Source organism: Oncorhynchus nerka, linkage group LG17 (genome assembly GCF_034236695.1).
Source record: "Oncorhynchus nerka isolate Pitt River linkage group LG17, Oner_Uvic_2.0, whole genome shotgun sequence".
Classification (NCBI taxonomy): Eukaryota; Metazoa; Chordata; class Actinopteri; order Salmoniformes; family Salmonidae; genus Oncorhynchus; species Oncorhynchus nerka.
In genome coordinates this window covers 46,543,698-46,566,304 of record NC_088412.1, presented here as the reverse complement: position 1 = coordinate 46,566,304, position 22,607 = coordinate 46,543,698, and the positions used below count along the sequence as shown (strand labels likewise).

At 45.7% G+C, this 22,607-nt stretch overlaps 1 protein-coding gene across 1 annotated transcript in view; it reads right to left on the bottom strand.

The window, feature by feature from the left end:
- Positions 1 to 10,146: 10,146 nt before the first annotated feature.
- LOC115145329 (low-density lipoprotein receptor-related protein 8-like) overlaps positions 10,147 to 22,607 on the bottom strand; it is a 285,564-nt gene continuing 273,103 nt past the window's right edge. Inside the window, exons 18-20 of the mRNA XM_065003195.1 lie at positions 18,813 to 18,881; positions 17,184 to 17,374; positions 10,147 to 10,762 (exon numbers count right to left, since the gene is read on the bottom strand). Of these exons, the coding sequence (XP_064859267.1) occupies positions 10,724 to 10,762; positions 17,184 to 17,374; positions 18,813 to 18,881 (299 nt within the window). The 3' untranslated portion in view covers positions 10,147 to 10,723. The remainder of the gene's footprint in view (positions 10,763 to 17,183; positions 17,375 to 18,812; positions 18,882 to 22,607) is intronic.

Sequence of the window (22,607 nt, the reverse complement as noted above, 5' to 3'; positions counted from 1 at the left end):
CATTTATGAATGTTGGAGGCCACTGTTTTCTTGGGGACCTTAATGGCTGCAGACATTTTTTACTACCCTTCCCCAGATCCGTGACTCGACACAATACAAGATAATTCCTTCGATCTCATGGCTTGGTTTTTGCTCTGACATGCACTGTCAACTGTGGGACCTTATATAGACAGGTGTGTACCTTTCCAAATCATACCCAATCAATGTGCAAACATTTCTAAAAACCTGTTTTTGTTTTGTAATTATTGGGTATTGTGTGTAGATTGTTGAGGGAAAACAATGTATTTAATCCATTTTTAACCTGTTTTTAACCTGTTGAGTGTAGGGGGGAGTATTTTTTTTTGATGTTTGGATGAAAAACGTACCCATATGAAACTGCCTATTTCTCAGGCCCAGAATCTAGAATATTCATGTAATTGTCAGATTAGGATAGAAAACACTCTAAAGTTTCCAAAACTGTCAAAATAGTGTCTGTGAGTATAACAGAACTGATATTGCAGGCGAAAACCTGAGGAAAATCCAACCCGGAGGTGCTGTTTTTCCTGACAGCTCTCTGTTCCATTGCATGCCGTCCCTCTATTTAAAGGGATATCAACCAGATTCCTTTTCCTACGGCTTCCACATGGTGTGAACAGTCTTTAGATATAGTTTCACGATTTTTATTTTGAAAAATGAGCGAGAAAGATCACATCGCGTCATTGGATGGCTGGGTGCCAGCAGCGTTTTGCATGCGCCAACAGAGTGGAGCAGACATTTTCTCTCTCTCTCTCCTATTGAAGAAGCTACAGTCCGGTTGAAATATTATCGATTATATATTGTAAAAACAACCGAGGATTGATTATAAAAAACGTTTGACATGTTTCTATGACATTTACGGATACTATTTGGAATTTTTGTCTGCCCCGTCGTGACCGCTCGAGCCTGTGGATTACTGAACATAACGCGCCAACACAATGGAGGTATTTTGGATATAAAAATAATCTTTTGGATCAAAAGGAACATTTATTACATAATTGGGAGTCTCGTGAGTGCAAACATGGTATGCTTTCGCCGAAAAGCGTTTTTGAAATCTGACACGCCAGGTGGATTAAGCTACGCTGTGTTTTGCTATGTTGCACTTGTGATTTCATGAAAATCAAATATTTTTAGTAATTTAATTTGAATTTGGCGCTCTGCAATTCAGCGGATGTTGACGAAAATGATCCCGCTAACGGGATGGGTGCGCCAAGAATTTTTAAATAAGGCTGTGAGGTAACAAAATGTGGAAAAAGTCAAGGGGTCTGAATACTAAGGCAGTCTTGCACACCCAACCTTTTCATACTGTGTGCTAAAAATTGCTTTTCTCTATTGGTCTTCCACACAAACACACCACACCACACACAGAGCATACCCCTACAGTAGGATAATGAGCGAACGATAGGCTCTCCGCCACCTACAGTGCCATAACAGCATCAGCCCTACTCCTAACAAGGACTTCCAGAGAAGAGAGGCACAGCAGACAGACAGAGAGGGGTACGTAGGGGTAGTCGCTCTCTCTCTAAAAAGTTACAGTTCCATATACAGCAGTTAGGAAGGATATCAACCCAGCAGAGGAAAGAAGGAAAGAGCACATTTACAGTAATCATCGATACAGTATGGCCTCCAGCTGAACTAAGAATGTGCATGCGCACACACGTAATATGCAAAATGCTAAGACACTACGTTTTGATATAAATCCCCCTACTTCTCATTTCCCTCATCCCCCCCCATACGCACACACACTCCTAATCTGAATGAAAGATTCTTTCACTGCCCTGTATGTGGCTTTCCATCTGACAGCATGATGAGGCTGGCTTGTTACCGTGAAGACTTTCAAGAGTAAATAACTCGTAATTACTTTCAGTCCGTCAACCCCCCCCCCCCCCTTGAATACTGATTTTAAACATAATAATAGAACATGTCATCCATTTCGCTGCTGAGGAAAACAGAGAGAAACCCCCATGGCTGTACTCACAACCAGCCCACAATCCCTTTCCAGTTCCCATTCCCATCGCCAGTGACAGCGAGGCTTGGGAGGATTGGTCCTTGGAAACAAACAGTGGATTAATGTTTCATGGAAGAGGGTGCCAGTCAGATTAATATGGTGTTTGAGGTTTCCTACTGCTCTGCTCCCATTTATTTTTACGATGGCAGTGAGCGCCTCTGGCCATTGGGGTACAGGATAATAAATGAGGCTGATAGATGGGGTTCAACCTGAACCCTAGTCTTAACCCTAACCTCAACCCTCGAACCTGACCCTAGTTTCAACCCTAACCCTAGTCTCAACCCTATCCCTGACTGCTGTGGAAATGCCATGTAGCAATGCAGAGGGGAACCACCTTGTTCCTAACCCTCACCAGCTGTCTTTCTTGGGCATGGCTGTAGGGAGCATCTGAGGTGACATGGAGGGGGGAGTGTGGTTTTGTGTCTGTCGTTAATCTCCAATGAAATGATTTTTTCAATAGATTTAGTGGCCTTCTGGTATCTAGGAGACATATATGACAGAAGAGGGCATGAGGAAGCATGTTCAGTGAAGAGGAACCCTGCAACAACGGCCATCCCACCCTCTGAGCCGTGATATTCACTGCCATCTCTCCGCTCTCACATCCATTAAACCCCCAGCGAGCTGTCATTCTCCTTCCACTGGGGTACCTTTATTCTATTCCCCGTTCCACTCGCCTCTCTCTTTCCCTCAACTCGCTTCTCTCTCTTTCTCTCTGTCCCTCCCTCTCCTTCTCTATTTCCAGAGAACAACACTCAATATAGAAGCAGGGAAAACACCGGCTGACAGTTGCACGGGGAGTAACTCATCTTTATCAGCCATTAACCAACAAAGAGATACTTTACCTCAGTTCCTACCATCGACCTTGACAACTGATAGAGGCTTTATGGTTACCTGGGCAATCAGAGAGACCCAAGGAGAGTACTAATAACAACGCAACACAAACAAGAGTTGGGCGATTTTTATAAATTTAATATATCAATATATAGAGATATTTATCAACAGCTTGATTTCATAGAAACGTGAGTGAGACCATTTTGGCATACAGTACAGATATTCCATGTAAGTACAGAAGTTGCTAAGTTTAACACCCCCTCCCCCACACCCCCCTTCCCCTCCCACAGACACAAAACACCAAAACAGAAAGAACCAAGTAAAATATACAGGAGCACAAAACAAGGCACCAATAAATTAAATGATAACCCCTCATTTAAAAATACGAAACAACAAAACCTATCTAACAGAATTAAATACAGTATATAAACAACCTAAATTCTGCAATGCTTTACTGTTAAAAAGCAAAACAAAATTAAAAACAGAGAGGGAAAAAAAGAGTAAACACTTTGGCAGATGATTAATTTTTAGTTACAATCAAGTAGTAAAGAAATCCAGTGCTCTTGTGTACAGATAAATTCATATATGGTCTCCTTCTTAAACCTGGAGCCTGATGTTTATACTTTACAGATATGGTGCCTTGCGAAAGTATACAGACCCCTTGGATTTCATCACATTGTATTGTGTTACAAAGTGGGATTCAAATAGATTTGACATTTTTTTGCCAACAATCTACACAGAATACTCCGTACTGTCAAAGTGGAGGAAAAATGCAATAAACACAAATAAAATATACGTTTTCAGCCACTTTGTAGAGGCACGCCTAAATTAGTTCATTAGTAACCATTTCGCGTAACACATCACATAATAAGTTACATGATTTTTATGACCAACCCTTCCTGTCCCCCAAACATACAAAATCTGTATGGTCCCTCAGTCGAAAGCCTCAAAGAAGGGCAGTGTATTGGTATTTTATTTATTTATTTATTTAACTAGGCAAGTCAGTTAAGAACAAATTCTACAATGACGGCCTACGCCGGCCAAACCCGGACGACTCTGAGCCAATTGTGCGCCACCCTGTGGGACTCCCAATCACAGCCAGTTATGATACAGCCTGGATTGGTAGATGGGTAACAAAAACAAATCAGACATTGACTATCTCTTTAAGCATGGTCAAGTGAATAATTATGCTGTGGATGATGTATTAAATCACGCAGACACATCAAAGATACAGTCGTCCTTCTGATCTGAGCTGCAGAAGAGGAATGAAACTGCGCAATGATGTTACGATAAGGCCATTGGTGATTTTAAAACAGCTACTGAGTTCAATGGCTGTGATGGGAGAAAACTGAGGTTGAGTCATAACATTGTAGAGACTCCACAATAATGACCTAAATGACAGTGAAAAGAAGAATACAAATATACAGAATACAAATATTCCAAAACATGCATATTGTATGCAACAAGGCACTAAAGTAATACAGCAAATACATTTTTGGCCTAAATGCAAAGCCTTATGTTTGCTGCAAATCCAACACATCACTAAGTTACTGCCTCCTTATTTTAAAGCATGGTGGTGGCTGCATCATGTTATGGGTATGCTTGACATCAGCAAATACTGGGGAGTTTTTCACGATAAAAAAAAAACAGGACAGAGCTTAGCACATGTGAAAAATTCTAGAGGAAACTTGCTTCAATCTGCTTTACACCAGATACTGGGAGAGGCATTTACCTTTCAGCAGGACAATAACCTACAACACAAGGCCACATTTACACTGGAGTTTCTTCCCAAGAAAATAGTAAATGTCCCTGAGTGACCAAGTTACAGTTTTGACATAAATGTGCTTGAAAATCTGTGGGAAGACTTGAAAATTGCTGTCTAGCCATGACCTCCAACATCTTGACAGAGCTTGAAGAATTTAGCAAAGAATAACGGGTAAATATTTTCCGCATCCCTGGTCACAGACTCCTTGAGCAATTATTACAAGAGGGGAAAGCTGCACAATCTGATCAGTAAAGTTTGGGGTAAAACTATTTTGAACTGTAATACATGTTCCACTCAAAATAGAAGATTTTCCAAATATAATATTTTAATAATTTATTAATTAAATGTCGTAATAAATTTGCCAGAATATGTTACATCCCATAATATTGAAGTAAGTATGATGTTACAGCTGCTTATCTTTATATTATTATTATATATTATTATACTGTATATCCAGTAGCCACCGAATCTAAAAGACGGGAAAATGATCAATCAAATCACCAGGTAGACTATTATTGTTCTGGCAAAGATGCCTCTGTCGAAACTATTTTATATAGATAATATAAACGTAGGCCTGCCCTACTCTCTTTTTGACAATGACTTGCTGCCAGTAGATTCAGAATGGACACCAAATGGACACAAAATGTATCCCCCCCAAAGAATCTGCTACCGCCGAAAACGGCACTTTGGAGACTGGAAGGGCAAAGTGGCATGTGCTCTACACAGGTAGAGCCCTATCTGTGCATGTGCCTGGCTGTAATCAATGCCAAATATCTTTCTAACATGTACTGACTCAAGGAGCTGAATACGTATGTAAGGACTATATTTTAGTTATTTCATTCTTATTCATCTTAAAAAATAGGTTCGAATTTTTGTTCCACTTTGACGTTACAGAGTATTTTATGTAGATTGTTGACAAAAAATGCCTATTAAATCCATTTGAATCCCACTTTGTAAACACAGCAAAATGCGAAGAAATCCAAGAGGTCTGAATACTTTTGCAAGGCCCTGTACGTTTAAAACATTATCAAAAGTTTTGTTGTATAAAAACGTATTTACAAGTTATGATTCAAAACTGTACCGGACTGTAACGATCACCCCTCCCCTCCTATGTGCCCTTTACACAGTGCAGAAGGCTTCTTGAAAAGTTTGTGCAACAAACAACGTACAAAATGTATCCGGTATGATATGGCTGTGGAATGAAGGTTTGACCGAGAACATTTGACATTTCCTTATGAACACCTCTCTCCCTCCCTTTCCTTCCCAAACACTGCCCTCTGAAACCCCCAAAAACCTCCTCATAAGCCACCGCACCCATTTTACAACACTGACAGGTCAAAAAAATAATTCTGAACTAGGCATGATCCTTCAAGTATTACACATCCAGTAAAACATCAACTAGTGTTGTTGTGAGGACTGAGGAGGGACAATGACCATGTCTTATTCAGACAGAGAGAAACCAACCAAGCAGGAGAGTCACTAGGTTATATTAACTATAACAACATATGGCGCATGGAGGAGAATCACTAAGGGTTCCAGAATCATGTAAGGTTTCTTTCAACAGACAAACGCTGTACTGGGGGTCATCTCTGGGTTCCACTTCCGGAGTGTTGGCGAGGGTTCTTGAGGTCGTGGGTGTGTTCCAGTCCATAGTGTTTCCTTTCTCTCCTGTTCTCCCAGTGTGTTTAGTCTACCCTTCCAGAAAGATAATCCCTTGTGAAGACAAAAGTGTTAATGGCCAAGAGGAGGCGAGAGAGATTGAGCGAGAGTTGCATTGAGAGGTGATATGATGCGAGTGGTGTTAGTCACAATACAGTCTGATGACGGAGCCGCATGGGCCTGGCTCCCTTGAGTGAGGAGCCGCCATTAGAACACGCATAGAGAAAAGGATGGGAGAGGAGAGGATGGTTAAACAAAAGAACTAGAACAAACACATCTACTGAGGGTTTGTGCCACTTGTGGACCTAGGAGCCCGTGACGAATCCAGAGCCTCGTGAAATCACTGTTCCATTAGTGTCCATCAGAAACGAAGAGCGACTCCTTCAGTGTTTAAAAAGATCTCTGTGCTTCAACGGCATATAGTAGTGGAGAGATTGTTGAAGGATCAAGAGTTTTCTGAACGCTTACAGGTTGAGTTGATCATCTCAAGGCTCTGGACACACGCCATGGTTGCCAAGGATACTGGCCACTAGGGTTAAAGACACTAAAACATCCATAGAAAGACCAATGCTCTATATAATGCTCCTAATGTAATGTATACATCTCAGCCGAAGTAGCGTAGAGTTCCAGATCCTAACAAAAAGAGTTATCCTAAAGTACATACACACAGAAATGAAAGAAGAAACAAAACACACAAGGTGCCAGTTAATGGACAGGCAGAGCACCGTGTGCAGGACACAGTGCCTTCAGAAAGTATTCACACCAACTTTTTTCAACATTTTGTTGTGTTACAAAGTGGAATTAAAATGGATTTAATTGTCATTTTGTCATTTTCTTTGTCAGCGATCTACAATGTCTATAATAGAGTGGAAGAAAAAAAATTGAGGTAAAAAATAAAACACTAATATATCTTTATTAGATAAGTATTCAACAACCAGAGTCAATACATGTTAGAATCACCTTTGGCAGCAATTACAGCTGTGAGTATTTCTGGGTAATTCTCTAAGAGATTTGCAAATCTGGATTGTACAATATTCGCCCATTATTCTTTAAAAAATTATTCAAACTCTGTCAAGTTGGTTATTTATCATTCCTAGACAGCCATTTCCAAGTCATGCCATACATTTTCAAGCCGATTTAAGTCAAAACTGTAACTAGGCCACTCAGGAATGTTCAATGTCTTCTTGGTAAGCAACTCCAATGTATATTTGGCCTTACGTTTTAGGTAATTGTCCTGAACAAAAGTTCATTTGTCTCCCAGTGTCTGTTGGAAAGCAGACTGAACCAGGTTTTCCTCTAAGATTGCCTGTGCTTAGCTCAGTTCCGTTTCTTTTGATCCTTTCTTGCCGATGACAAGCAAACCCATAACCTGATGCAGCCAACATCATGAATGAAAATATGAAAAGTGGTTCTCGGTAATGTGTTGTATTGGATTTGCCCCAAACATAACACTTTGTATTCAGGATATAAAGTTAATTGCTTTGACATATTTTTTAAGTATTACTTTAGTGCCTTATTGCAAACAAGATGCAATATTTTTTATTCTGTACAGGCTTCCTTCTTTTCACTCTCCGTCAACTGAGTTAGGAAGGACACCAGTATCTTTGTAGTGACTGGGTGTATTGATACACCAGCCAAAGTGTAATTAATAACTTCACCATGCTCAATGGGATATTCACTGTCAGCTTTTTTTTTTTTTAACGATCTACCAATAGGTGCCCTTTGCGAGGTATTGGAAAACCTCCCTGGTCTTTGTGGTTGAATCTGTGCTTGATATTCACTGATTGACTGAGGAATCTTACAGATAACTGTAGGTGTGGGGTACAGATGGGGTAGTCATTTAAAAGTCATGTTAAACACTATTATTGCACACAGAGTCAGTCCATGCAACTTATTATGGGACTTGGTCAGCACATTTTTACTCCTGAATATATTTAGGCTTGCCATAACAAAGGAGTTGAATAATTATTCTCAAGAAATTCCAGCCTTTTCTTTTAAATTTGTAAACATTTCTAAAAACAATTCCACTTTTACATTATGGGGTATTGTGTGTAGATCAGTGACACAAAATCTAAATTTAAATCCATTTTAAATTCAGGCTGTAACATAAAAAACTGTGGAAAATGTCAAGGGGTGTGAATACTTTCTTGTATCTAGATCACCTGGTTTGCCTGAGAGCAAAACCATCGATTAAATCGACACGTCCGTAAATATACAGATCGTCAGCGGCTGCTCTTAAATGATACCCATAAACAAACGGTCTATGGATAGATGTCTTAAATAAACCAAGCTCAGTCAAGAGGGCACTGTGCACTGTAAACGCTGTACTGTTACTTTGTATTGCCTTTGAGAATTGATGGAGTCCACAAACTACAACCTTGTGTGATGAATAGCGAGAGGCGTGAAGGATAGAAGAACATAGTACAATTTTTAGACTGTCCTTCAGTAAAATTTCTCCTTCAGTAAAACGTGAGAAGAATACAGTCCTCTGAACACTGCAGCACAGAGACAACTGTGGGTTCCGGAAGCTCTGGGTTCCACATAAGTTGGTCAGTTCACTCAATATAAATAAATTCCAATAACCACAAATCCACTTTTATGTGTAGAGTAACACATGGCATGGATCTGTATATGGGCACACAACAGTAGTGGAAAGAGACTAACTTCCTATTGAAACCCGCAGACAGTAGCTAGTGTAACGATGCTATAGTAACTGCCGACTGAAGGCTGTGTTGGAAGTGCGTGTCAGATGAACAGGACACCATGTCAGCAGCGTTCTACAGAGATAAATCACTTCCATTCATCTTCAGCAGAGTTCCGGAGCAGAGCGGTCCATTCTGGAGGGGAGGGCAGATCTAATCCTGGAAGACCCTTCCTGTTCCTGTCAGTATTTCTCCCCCCCCTCCCCGTAGGGACCCTGGAAGCAGACATTTCTATTGGAAGAAAGGGAGCCATGATGTATAGCTATCATTAATCAACCAATCAACCAGTGAGCTGTGCTGTGAGCGCTACAAATGCACCCTGCCAAATGATGTTTGTATGTGTGTGCTTCTTTGGCTGCGTTTAGACATGTAGCCCAATTCAGACCCCCCCCCCCTCCACAATTTTTTCTTTTGACCAATCATATCAGATCTTTTTCAGAGGTGATCTGATTGGTCAAAAGACCAATTAGTGGGGGGAAAAGAATGACAGAATCCGGGTTGCCTGAAATGTGTTTTCTTTGTGTCTGTGTGTGCATGTACTAGAATGTGTACCAGCTCAAGCATATGTGTTTTCTTTGTGTCTGTGTGTGCATGTACTAGAATGTGTACAAGCTCAAGCCTATGTGCTTTCTTGCAGAAAACAGATGGAGTAGTTGAATTCAGTACCTTCAATCAGCAGGTTCTCATTTTTCTCATCAACAGTGCAATGACTAACACAGGAGAACTCAGACAGCCATGTTCTGCATCTCCATTGGTCCCTCATATTCAGAATTTTAGCATTATTATGTGACCATTTTCCCTTATATTTAAATCCAGTGCTTGACGTTGGAACAATGACTCACTCACAACAATTCTTCCAAAGTCTTACCGACTCCCAGACAGAGTCCAACAACAACAGGGCTTGTACAGTTCCTAGTTTCAAAAAAGACCCCCTCCTCTCTCGTCTCCCGCCCCCAACCCCCATCCCAACCCGTCCCCTGTACACCTGTTCATTATCTAGTTACTTTTGTGTATCTCTGATGCCAGCAGAGCGGATTACCCATAATCCTCCCTCCCCCGAGTTCTGCCCTGCTGCTTCTTCTTGTGGCACTGCCCTCTGGCACAACAGCCCCTCCCTACAAATCCCACTCCCTCACCCCCCCCTCACCACCATCCAACTTGGCTCTGCCCACGCATAGTCTATCCTCAGTGGCACAGGCCTGGTCCGGCTTATCATATTTACACCAGCAAAACACAAACAATAAATAAAATTCAAACACAAAATAATAATTAAAACACAGCTGGCCTTTCCTCTGTTCCTGGCAAAGTAGACTACAGCAAGGTGCTCAGGGAGGTCCAGCCCGCATCTATTTATGTGCTCTGATGGGCAACGATGTTAATCATCATTAAGACAGACAGCAGCATTCACCACTACTGGTAACTACAGTAACTTAATAACAAATGGGGGCTGAGAGAAGGGCAGAGGACAGCACAGTAGTAGCTAGTAGTAGTGGTAGTAGTAGTAATGTAGTAGTTCATTTTTAGTTAGGAGTAAGAGAGAGAGAGAGAGGGGGACGTGTTTTAGTGACACGGGTTGAGGGGTACACGTATAAGTAAAAGATAACCCCCCCCTGTCCATGGGGGGGTGTACGGTACGGTACGAGCAGACTCTCTTTCTCTCTCTCTCTGTGCCCCTCTCCTCTGCAGTGTGGTCGCCCCAGGATACGGAGGGGGGAGGACGTGGATGGGGACATGGCGTGCCCCTCAGGGGAATCCGTCATCCTCCAGACTGAGCGCCACGCGCTGCAGAGAGCAGATAAAACAACGTTACCACACTGTGTCTGGGGGTGTGTCTGGGTGTGTGTCTGGGTGTGTGTCTGGGGGTGTGTGTCTGGGGAGTGTGACTGGGTGTGTGTCTGGGGGTGTGTGTCTGGGGGTGTGTGTCTGGGTGTGTGTCTGGGGGTGTGTCTCTAGGTGTTTGTGTCTGGGGGTGTGTCTGGGTGTGTGTGTCTGGGTGTGTGTGTCTGGGGGTGTGTCTGGGGGTGTGTGTCTGGGGGTGTGTGTCTGGGGGTGTGTCTGGGGGTGTGTCTGGGGGTGCGAGTGTGAAAAGGTAAGCTAAAAAGGGGGAGAGAGAGAGAGAGAGGAGTGAGAGGCCAGAAGACTAAATTGAAGAAAAGGCAGTGGAATTTTTTTGTTGGTGAAAAAAAGAGCAACAGAGGAAAGAGAAATCTGAGCGACAGAGCAGGAGAGAGAAGAGAAGCTCTCCTTGCAGAACCCACACTCCTTTTCCTCCTTGTCCCCCGATCCCCCGCACACTGATTTGGCCGTGACGTGAGGAGAGCTACATGTGCTTACAGAGAAGGACGCCTGATCCACCTCAGGCCACTTTGACGTCTCTATGTGACTGACACGCCATCCAGCTAACATACAGTACGGGACACCCCATCCAGCTAACATACAGTACGGGACACCCCATCCAGCTAACATACAGTACAGGACACCCCATCCAGCTAACATACAGTACGGGTCACCCCATCCAGCTAACATACAGTACGGGACACCCCATCCAGCTAACATACAGTACGGGACACCCCATCCAGGTACGGGACACCCCATCCAGCTAACATACAGTACGGGACACCCCATCCAGCTAACATACAGTACGGGACACCCCATCCAGCTAACATACAGTACGGGACACCCCATCCAGCTAACATACAGTACGGGACACCCCATCCAGCTAACATACAGTACGGGACACCCCATCCAGCTAACATACAGTACGGGACACCCCATCCAGCTAACATACAGTACGGTACACCCCATCCAGCTAACATACAGTACGGGACACCCCATCCAGCTAACATACAGTACGGGACACCCCATCCAGCTAACATACAGTACGGGACACCCCATCCAGCTAACATACAGTACGGGACTAACCCCATCCAGCTAACATACAGTACGGTACACCCCATCCAGCTAACATACAGTACGGGACACCCCATCCAGCTAACATACAGTACGGGACACCCCATCCAGCTAACATACAGTACGGGACACCCCATAACCAGCTAACAGCTAACATACAGTACGGGACACCCCATCCAGCAAACATACAGTACGGGACACCCCATCCAGCTAACATACCCCATCCAGTACGGGACACCCCATCCAGCTAACATACAGTCCACGGGACACCCCATCCAGCTAACATACAGTACGGGACACCCCATCCAGCTAACATACAGTACGGGACACCCCATCCAGCTAACATACAGTACGGGACACCCCATCCAGCTAACATACACATACAGTACGGGACACCCCATCCAGCTAACATACAGTACGGGACACCCCATCCAGCTAACATACAGTACGGGACACCCCATCCAGCTAACATACAGTACGGGACACCCCATCCAGCTAACATACAGTACGGGACACCCCATCCAGCTCGGGACACCCCATCCAGCTAACATACAGTACGGGACACCCCATCCAGCTAACATACAGTACGGGACACCCCATCCAGCTAACATACAGTACGGGACACCCCATCCAGCTAACATACAGTACGGGACACATCCAGCTAACATACATCCAGCTAACATACAGTACGGGACACCCCATCCAGCTAACATACAGTACGGGACACCCCATCCAGCTAACATACAGTACGGGACACCCCATCCAGCTAACATACAGTACGGGACACCCCATCCAGCTAACATACAGTACGGGACACCCCATCCAGCTAACATACAGTACGGGACACCCCATCCAGCTAACATACAGTACGGGACACCCCATCCAGCTAACATACAGTACGGGACACCCCATCCAGCTAACATACAGTACGGGACACCCCATCCAGCTAACATACAGTACGGGACACCCCATCCAGCTAACATACAGTACGGGACACCCCATCCAGCTAACATACAGTACGGGACACCCCATCCAGCTAACATACAGTACGGGACACCCCATCCAGCTAACATACAGTACGGGACACCCCATCCAGCTAACATACAGTACGGGACACCCCATCCAGCTAACATACAGTACGGGACACCCCATCCAGCTAACATACAGTACGGGACACCCCATCCAGCTAACATACAGTACGGGACACCCCATCCAGCTAACATACAGTACGGGACACCCCATCCAGCTAACATACAGTACGGGACACCCCATCCAGCTAACATACAGTACGGGACACCCCATCCAGCTAACATACAGTACGGGACACCCCATCCAGCTAACATACAGTACGGGACACCCCATCCAGCTAACATACAGTACGGGACACCCCATCCAGCTAACATACAGTACGGGACACCCCATCCAGCTAACATACAGTACGGGACACCCCATCCAGCTAACATACAGTACGGGACACCCCATCCAGCTAACATACAGTACGGGACACCCCATCCAGCTAACATACAGTACGGGACACCCCACAGGGACACCCCATCCAGCTAAATATACGGGACACCCCATCCAGCTAACAGTACGGGACACCCCATCCAGCTAACATACAGTACGGGACACCCCATCCAGCTAACATACAGTACGGGACACCCCATCCAGCTAACATACAGTACGGGACACCCCATCCAGCTAACATACAGTACGGGACACCCCATCCAGCTAACATACAGTACGGGACACCCCATCCAGCTAACATACAGTACGGGACACCCCATCCAGCTAACATACAGTACGGGACACCCCGTCCAGCTAACATACAGTACGGGACACCCCATCCAGCTAACATACAGTACGGGACACCCCATCCAGCTAACATACAGTACGGGACACCCCATCCAGCTAACATACAGTACGGGACACCCCATCCAGCTAACATACGGGACACCCCATCCAGCTAACATACAGGACACCCCATCCAGCTAACATACAGTACGGGACACCCCATCCAGCTAACATACAGTACGGGACACCCCATCCAGCTAACATACAGTACGGGACACCCCATCCAGCTAACATACAGTACGGGACACCCCATCCAGCTAACATACAGTACGGGACACCCCATCCAGCTAACATACAGTACGGGACACCCCATCCAGCTAACATACAGTACGGGACACCCCATCCAGCTAACATACAGTACGGGACACCCCATCCAGCTAACATACAGTACGGGACACCCCATCCAGCTAACATACAGTACGGGACACCCCATCCAGCTAACATACAGTACGGGACACCCCATCCAGCTAACATACAGTACGGGACACCCCATCCAGCTAACATACAGTACGGGACACCCCATCCAGCTAACATACAGTACGGGACACCCCTAATCCAGCTAACATACAGTACGGGACACCCCATCCAGCTAACATACAGTACGGGACACCCCATCCAGCTAACATACGGGACACCCCATCCAGCTAACATACAGGGACACCCCATCCAGCTAACATACAGTACGGGACACCCCATCCAGCTAACATACAGACACCCCATCCACGGGACACCCCATCCAGCTAACATACAGTACGGGACACCCCATCCAGCTAACATACAGTACGGGACACCCCATCCAGCTAACATACAGTACGGGACACCCCATCCAGCTAACATACAGTACGGGACACCCCATCCAGCTAACATACAGTACGGGACACCCCATCCAGCTAACATACAGTACGGGACACCCCATCCAGCTAACATACAGTACGGGACACCCCATCCAGCTAACATACAGTACGGGACACCCCATCCAGCTAACATACAGTACGGGACACCCCATCCAGCTAACATACAGTACGGGACACCCCATCCAGCTAACATACAGTACGGGACACCCCATCCGGGACGGGACACCCCATCCAGCTAACATACAGTACGGGACACCCCATCCAGCTAACATACAGTACGGGACACCCCATCCAGCTAACATACAGTACGGGACACCCCATCCAGCTAACATACAGTACGGGACACCCCATCCAGCTAACATACAGTACGGGACACCCCATCCAGCTAACATACAGTACGGGACACCCCATCCAGCTAACATACAGCTACGGGACACCCCATCCAGCTACATACAGTACGGGACACCCCATCCAGCTAACATACAGTACGGGACACCCCATCCAGCTAACATACAGTACGGGACACCCCATCCAGCTAACATACAGTACGGGACACCCCATCCAGCTAACATACAGTACGGGACACCCCATCCAGCTAACATACAGTACGGGACACCCCATCCAGCTAACATACAGTACGGGACACCCCATCCAGCTAACATACAGTACGGGACACCCCATCCAGCTAACATACAGTACGGACACCCCATCCAGGACAGGACACCCCATCCAGCTAACATACAGTACGGGACACCCCATCCAGCTAACATACAGTACGGGACACCCCATCCAGCTAACATACAGTACGGGACACCCCATCCAGCTAACATACAGTACGGGACACCCCATCCAGCTAACATATCCAGTACGGGACACCCCATCCAGCTAACATACAGTACGGGACACCCCATCCAGCTAACATACAGTACGGGACACCCCATCCAGCTAACATACAGTACGGGACACCCCATCCAGCTAACATCCAGCTAACATAGTACGGGACACCCCATCCAGCTAACATACAGGACAAGTACGGGACACCCCATCCAGCTAACATACAGTACGGGACACCCCATCCAGCGGGAACCCCATCCAGCTAACATACAGGGACACCCCATCCAGCTAACAGACAGTACGGGACACCCCATCCAGCTAACAGACAGTACGGGACACCCCATCCAGCCATACAGTACGGGACACCCCATCCAGCTAACATACAGTACGGGACACCCCATCCAGCTAACATACAGTACGGGACACCCCATCCAGCTAACATACAGTACGGTACACCCCATCCAGCTAACATACAGTACGGGACACCCCATCCAGCTAACATACAGTACGGGACACCCCATCCAGCTAACATACAGTACGGGACACCCCATCCAGCTAACATACAGTACGGGACACCCCATCCAGCTAACATACAGTACGGGACACCCCATCCAGCTAACAGACAGTACGGGACACCCCATCCAGCTAACATACAGTACGGGACACCCCATCCAGCTAACATACAGTACTGTAAAGGAGAGGAGCAGTGGAGGAGCAAAAGCACCGGTGGAAACTTGTTCCCCACTACGCACTCTGAAGGGGAGCAGGTTTTCAGCATGGCCTCGCAGCACAACACTGTAGCATACCAACTGTGTGTGTATGTGTTTGTGTGTGTGTGTCTGCGTGTATAACCTGTCACCTACGCCCATCTCCCGCTGTCTCTACCACGCGGCGCCACCACAGTCACACGTGTCACCATGCCAACTGGTCCTAGCGCTAACCCATCCCACCTCTTTGTCTTTGTCTGCTCTGGTCCCTGTTCATGTTTACCAGCTCGTCTGTATCTAAGATACCTTACAAATACATTGCTAGAAAAACAAAACACTTATTTACATAGAGAAATACATATAAAACCGGAATAATCTGGAATAAATTAATATGATTAAAGATTGTCCCATCGTCTAAGGTGCAATTTCTGTCCTGGTTTTTGTTCCCCTTGTGCCTAATTTACACTCCAAAGGAACACAACCAGGGAATGGATTCTCCCTTCACTAAGTCTGAATCTCAAATGGCACCCTATTCCCTATATAGGCCCATAGGGCTCTGATCAAATGCAGTGCACTATATTGGGAATGGGGTGTCACTTTGGATAGAGCCTAAGTCTTCCGAGGTGAGAAGATAAAGCTCAAAACACCGAGCGCTGTGCTTCCCTAACGCACAACGATAGCACACTAACACACACTGTCAAGTGGTGAATGGAGGGAGTGATAATGTGATGGTAGACTGGTATAGAAGGGCTCAACGTCAATGGGAGTGTTTTTGACCAAGGATGGGTTTGGAATGATTTTGTGACTTAAGTGTGTGTGTTTGTGTGTGTGAGGATGTAAGCCTCTCCCTTTCTTCCACAGACCTAAGGAGACTTCCGCCGACCCACACACCCAAAACCTTCTCTCTGCTTCCAAGTCCCACCCACTCTCAACTCATTTGCCGGCAGGGTGCACGGGTGCCCCAGAGTACCAATGGGAGTTGCTGTCTGTGATCCCGCCCCCCAGGGGCAGGGCTATGAATGGCTGGTGGGCGCTGCCACTCACAGCGGGGTAGACGTGACCGATGGACTCTCCCGTACGGCCGATGTGAATCTCGTCATCGTCGTCCTCCGTGGTCTTGCGGTAGACAGGGTTGTCGAAGTTCATACTCTTGGTGTTCTTCCGGCGCCAGTTACGCCAGACCAGGAAGCCGGCGGTGCAGAGCAGGCCGATGACCACTGTGGCAAGGATAGGAACTGCGTGTGTGACACGCACACACACAGCGACACACACATGGCGAGGCACGTTAACACAGCCAGGGGAGGCAGAGCGGAGCTTTTGCATACCCACATATGGTACATGTGCTCTTACACACACAGCAATCAATCTATGCACACACAGTCTCTCGAAAACAAAACCTATTCAAATACGAAACAAATACAACCTTGAACAGACACATGAACGTGCATTCACACCCAACCACAAACACACTTAGCGAGGAGCATTGCACGTGCACAATCACACATGGCTATTCTACACACATATGAGCACACACACAGCATTCCATTTAATCCATGGTTGCGTATAGTGTTATTCCAGGAACAAGGAATAGGGGGTGTAGTGGTTGGAATGGGAATAGGGAAAAAGACTAAGCCATGTCTGGCTGCTGTTCCCAGTCCTAATTTCCTTATCAGGCGGAGGAGCATGGCCGTATTCCCATGGAAGGCCCTGTCTAATTGGTCTATTGTTGGGGGGGGGGGGGGGGGGGGGGGCACTAGAGACTCTTCCATGATTGAGCCGGAATTCTAAGAAACCCCTTTGTTCTCATGTAAACATTCCTTTGAAAGAAGAAATCTGCTTTTTGTCTTTAACGGATGTCTTTAACGGGCCGGGGTTTGGGATATCTCAATTATAGACATAATGTATGCTAGAGCAAGGTCATTTATACACTAAGCTGATTACCAGTCATTTCAGACATAATAGAGGTTTATCCTGGAGTATCCGTACTGGCCATCTTAAGCCAAAGGGCTATATATTGTAGTATGTGATAACATGGGCAATATGTACATCTGACTTAAGAGGGGTTGAGCCCTGATGCCCTATGGTCTTCAGGCACGGTGTTATTTGGATGAGCTCTACGTTGCCACATGGGCTCAATGAAGGATAGATAGGTTGCTTTGTATTTCATAACCTACAGTAAATATCATGTGAACACACACACACACACACACACACACACACACACACACACACTCACACGTGGTCATTTACTCACGCATACGTTCACACCACACACACGCCTCTCCTCTTTCTAAATGTCTAAATGTTCATATGTATATATGAATAGTGTCTAAATAGTATTTTCAGGTATTTGTTGTCTCTTGATGCCTTGACAATATATTGCTTAGAATTGTAATTGTATTGTAATAATATCTTGTGTTGTTCTTGTCCATAACAATTCTGTACTCTGTCATGTATTTGATGTTTCCTGGGAACTCCAGGAAGAGTATATCTGCTGCAATGTACAACAGCTAAACGGGCTCCTGATAAAATAAAATAAACACGCTCACACACACATACACACCCATTATTCAGCCAGGCAAAGTCATTTGTAGGGGTGACCAAGGCAGAGACGGACGGACGAAGCAGGGAGAAGCAGACAAACATCACATGGTACAGTAGACTTGTACTCACCTACAGGGATCACTATACCCAGGATTGCCACTGTTATATTGTTACCCAGAAGGTAGTGTTCATTCCCAGCTGAGAGAGAGAGAGAGAGAGAGAGAGAGAGAGAGAGGGAGAGAGAGGGAGAGAGAGAGAGAGAGAGAGAGAGAGAGAGAGAGAGAGAGAGAGAGAGAGAGAGAGAGAGAGAGGGAGAGAGAGAGAGAGAGAGAGAGAGAGAGAGAGAGAGAGAGAGGGAGAGAGAGAGAGAGAGAGAGAGAGAGAGAGAGAGGGAGAGAGAGAGAGAGGGAGAGAAGAATGACAAAAGGGAATATAACGAGAAGAACAATGTTTAGAAGAACAAGTGATAAGCACAGTAAAACACCTCTCCTTCCTCCTTCTATCCTCTCTAGATAGATAGAGTCAACTCCTGCCAGCCTGCACAGCGCGATATCAACCCAGAGCACACCGGACTGCTTTTTCTCCACCACATCTCCGGATTCCTGCCGCAAGCTCTGAACCTTTACTCCGGACCATCGCAGCTAGCTAGCTGCTATGCGAGTGGCTACTCCTGGCTAACGTCTCTGTCCCGAAGCAAGCACCAGTTAGCCTGGAGCTAGGCCCATCTCCCGGCTAGCCGAAGAGATACATCAAGCAATTCCTGGGCTTCAATGACCTCTTTTGTCAATTGGCCTGGACCCTTTGCCTGCCGACACGGAGCCCCGCCGATCCATCACGACCATCACGCCTGCTAGCTGACTGAAACGCAGTGCCTCCAGCTCGCCTAGCTACTCAATGGACCCTAATATCACTCGGCTACACATGCCTCTCCCTAATGTCAATATGCCTTGTCTATTGCTGGTAAGTCATTTTTGTCTTATTTCACTGTAGAGCCTCCAACCCTACTTAATATGCCTTAGCTAGCCCTTTTGTTCCACCCCCCACACATGCGGTGACCTCACCTGGTTTAAATGGTGCCTCTAGAGACAAAACCTTACCTCAACTGTACATTATGCCTTGAATCTATTATTCCGTGCCCAGAAACCTGCTAATCGAACATTTCAATAAGCATTTATACACGTCTGGCCATGCTTTCCACCTGGCTACCCCTAGCAGGGCCAACATCTCAGCACCCCCTGCAGCAACTTTGCCCCCACCCCCCGCTTCTCCTTCACCCAAATCCAGATAGCTGATGTTTTGAACAAGCTGCAAAATCTGGACACCTACAAATCAGCTGGGCTAGACAATCTGGACCCTCTCTTCCTAAAATTATCAGCAGAAATTGTTGCAACCCCTATTCCTAGCCTATTCAACCTCTCTTTTGTATCGTCTGAGATCCCCAAAGATTGGAAATCTGCCGTGGTCATCCCCCTTTTCAAAGGGGGAGACAGTCTAGACCCAAACTGTTATAGACCTATATCCATCCTGCCCTTCCTTTCTAAAATCTTCGAAAGCCAAGTTAATAAACAGATCACCGACCATTTTGAATCCCGCCGTACCTTCTCCGCTATGCAATCTGTTTTCCGAGCTGGTCATGGGTGCACCTCAGCCACGCTCAAGGTCCTAAACGATATCATAACCACAATTGATAAAAGACAGTACTGTGCAGCCGTCTTCATCGACCTGGCCAAGGCTTTTGACTCTGTCAATCACAATATTATTATTGGCAGACTCAACAGCCTTGGCTTCTCAAATGACTGCCTCGCCTGGTTCACCAACTACTTCTCAAATAGAGGTCAGTGTGACAAATCGGAGGGCCTGTTGTACGGACCTCTGGCAGTCTCTATGGGGGTGCCACAGGGTTCAATTCTCAGGCCGACTCTTTTCTCTGTATATATCAATGATGTCGCTCTTGCTGCTGGTGATTCTCTGATCCACCTCTACGTAGACGACACCATTCTGTATACTTCTGGCCCCTCCTTGGACACTGTGTTAACTAACCTCCAGACGAGCTTCAATGCCATACAACTCTCCTTCCGTGGCCTCCAACTGCTCTTAAACGCAAGTAAAACTAAATGCATGCTTTTCAATCGATCGCTGCCCGCACCTGCTCGCCCGTCCAGCATCACTGGACGGCCATACAACACTCCTACTGTGGCCTCCAACTGCTTTTAAATGCTAGTAAAACTAGCACCCTCACCCTCCCGCCCGACTAGCATCACTACTCTGGACGGTTCTGCCCTAGAATATGTGGACAACTACAAATACCTGGGTGTCTGGTTATACTGTAAACTGTCCTTCCAGACTCACATTAACCTGTTGAGTGTAGGGGGCAGTATTTTGATGTTTGGATGAAAAACGTACCCAAATGAAACTGCCTATTTCTCAGGCCCAGAATCTAGAATATGCATATCATTGTCAGATTGGGATAGAAAACACACTTAAAGTTTCCAAAACTGTCAAAAATATTGTCTGAGTATAACAGAACTGATATTGCAGGTGAAAACCTGAGGAAAATCCAACCAGGAAGTGCCTAAGAGAAACAAATCTCCCTGTTCCATTGCATGCCTTCCCTCCATTTAAAGGGCTATCAACCAGATTCCTTTCCCTATGGCTTCCACATGGTGTGAATAGTCTTTAGACATAGTTTCAGTCTTTTATTCTGAAAAATTAGTGAGAATGATCACATCGCGTCAGTGGATGGCTTGGTGCCAGCAGAGTTTTGCATGCGCAACAGCTTGGAGCAGACATTTTCTCTCTCTCTCCTATTGAAAAAGCTATGGTTGAAATATTATTGATTATTTATTGTAAAAACAACCTGAGGATTGATTATAAAAAACATTTGACATGTTTCTACAAACGTTACTATTTGTAATTTTCGTCTGCCTGTCATGACCTGCACGAGCCTGTGGATTGCTGAACAAAACGCGCCAACCAAATGGAGGTTTTTGGATATAAAAATAATATTTATCGAACAAAAGGAACATTTATTGTGTAGCTGGGAGTCTCGTGAGTGCAAACATCCGAATATCATCAAAGGTAAGCGAGTCATTTGATTGCTTTTCTGACTTTCGTGACCAATCTACTTTGCTGCTAGCTGTTTGGAATGTTTAGTCTGCTGAGAGAGATGTCCTTACATAAACGCTTGGATAGCTTTTGCTGTAAAGCTTTTTTGAAAACTGACACGCCAGGTGGATTAACAACAAGTTACGCTGTGTTTTGCTATATTGCAATTGTGATTTCAATTCAGCGGATGTTGACGAAAATGATCCCGCTAACGGGATGGGTGCGCCAAGAAGTTAAGCATCTCCAATCCAAAATTAAATCTGGAATTGGCTTCCTATTTGGCATCAAAGCCTCCTTCCTTCATGCCGCCAAACATTCCTTCGTAAAACTGACTATTCTACCAATCCTTGACTTTGGCGATGTCATTTACAAAATAACCCCCAACACTCTACTCAGCAAACTGGATGTAGTCTATCACGGTGCCATCCGTTTTATCACCAAAGCCCCATATACTACCCACCACTGCGACCTGTATGCTCTCGTTGGCTGGCCCTCACTACATACTCGTCGCCAAACCCACTGGCTCCAGGTCATCTATAAGTCTTTGCTAGGTAAAGCCCCGCCTTATCTCAGCTCACTGGTCACCATAGCAACACCCGACCATAGCATGCACTCCAGCAGGTATATTGCACTGGTCATCCCCAAAGCCAACACGTCCTTTGGCCACCGTTCCTTTCAGTTCTCTGCTGCCAATGACTGGAACGAATTGCAAAAATCTCTGAAGCTGGAGTCTTATATCTCCCTCTATAACTTTAAGCATCAGCTGTCAGAGCAGCTTACCAATCACTCAACCTGTACACAGCTAATCTGTAAATAGCA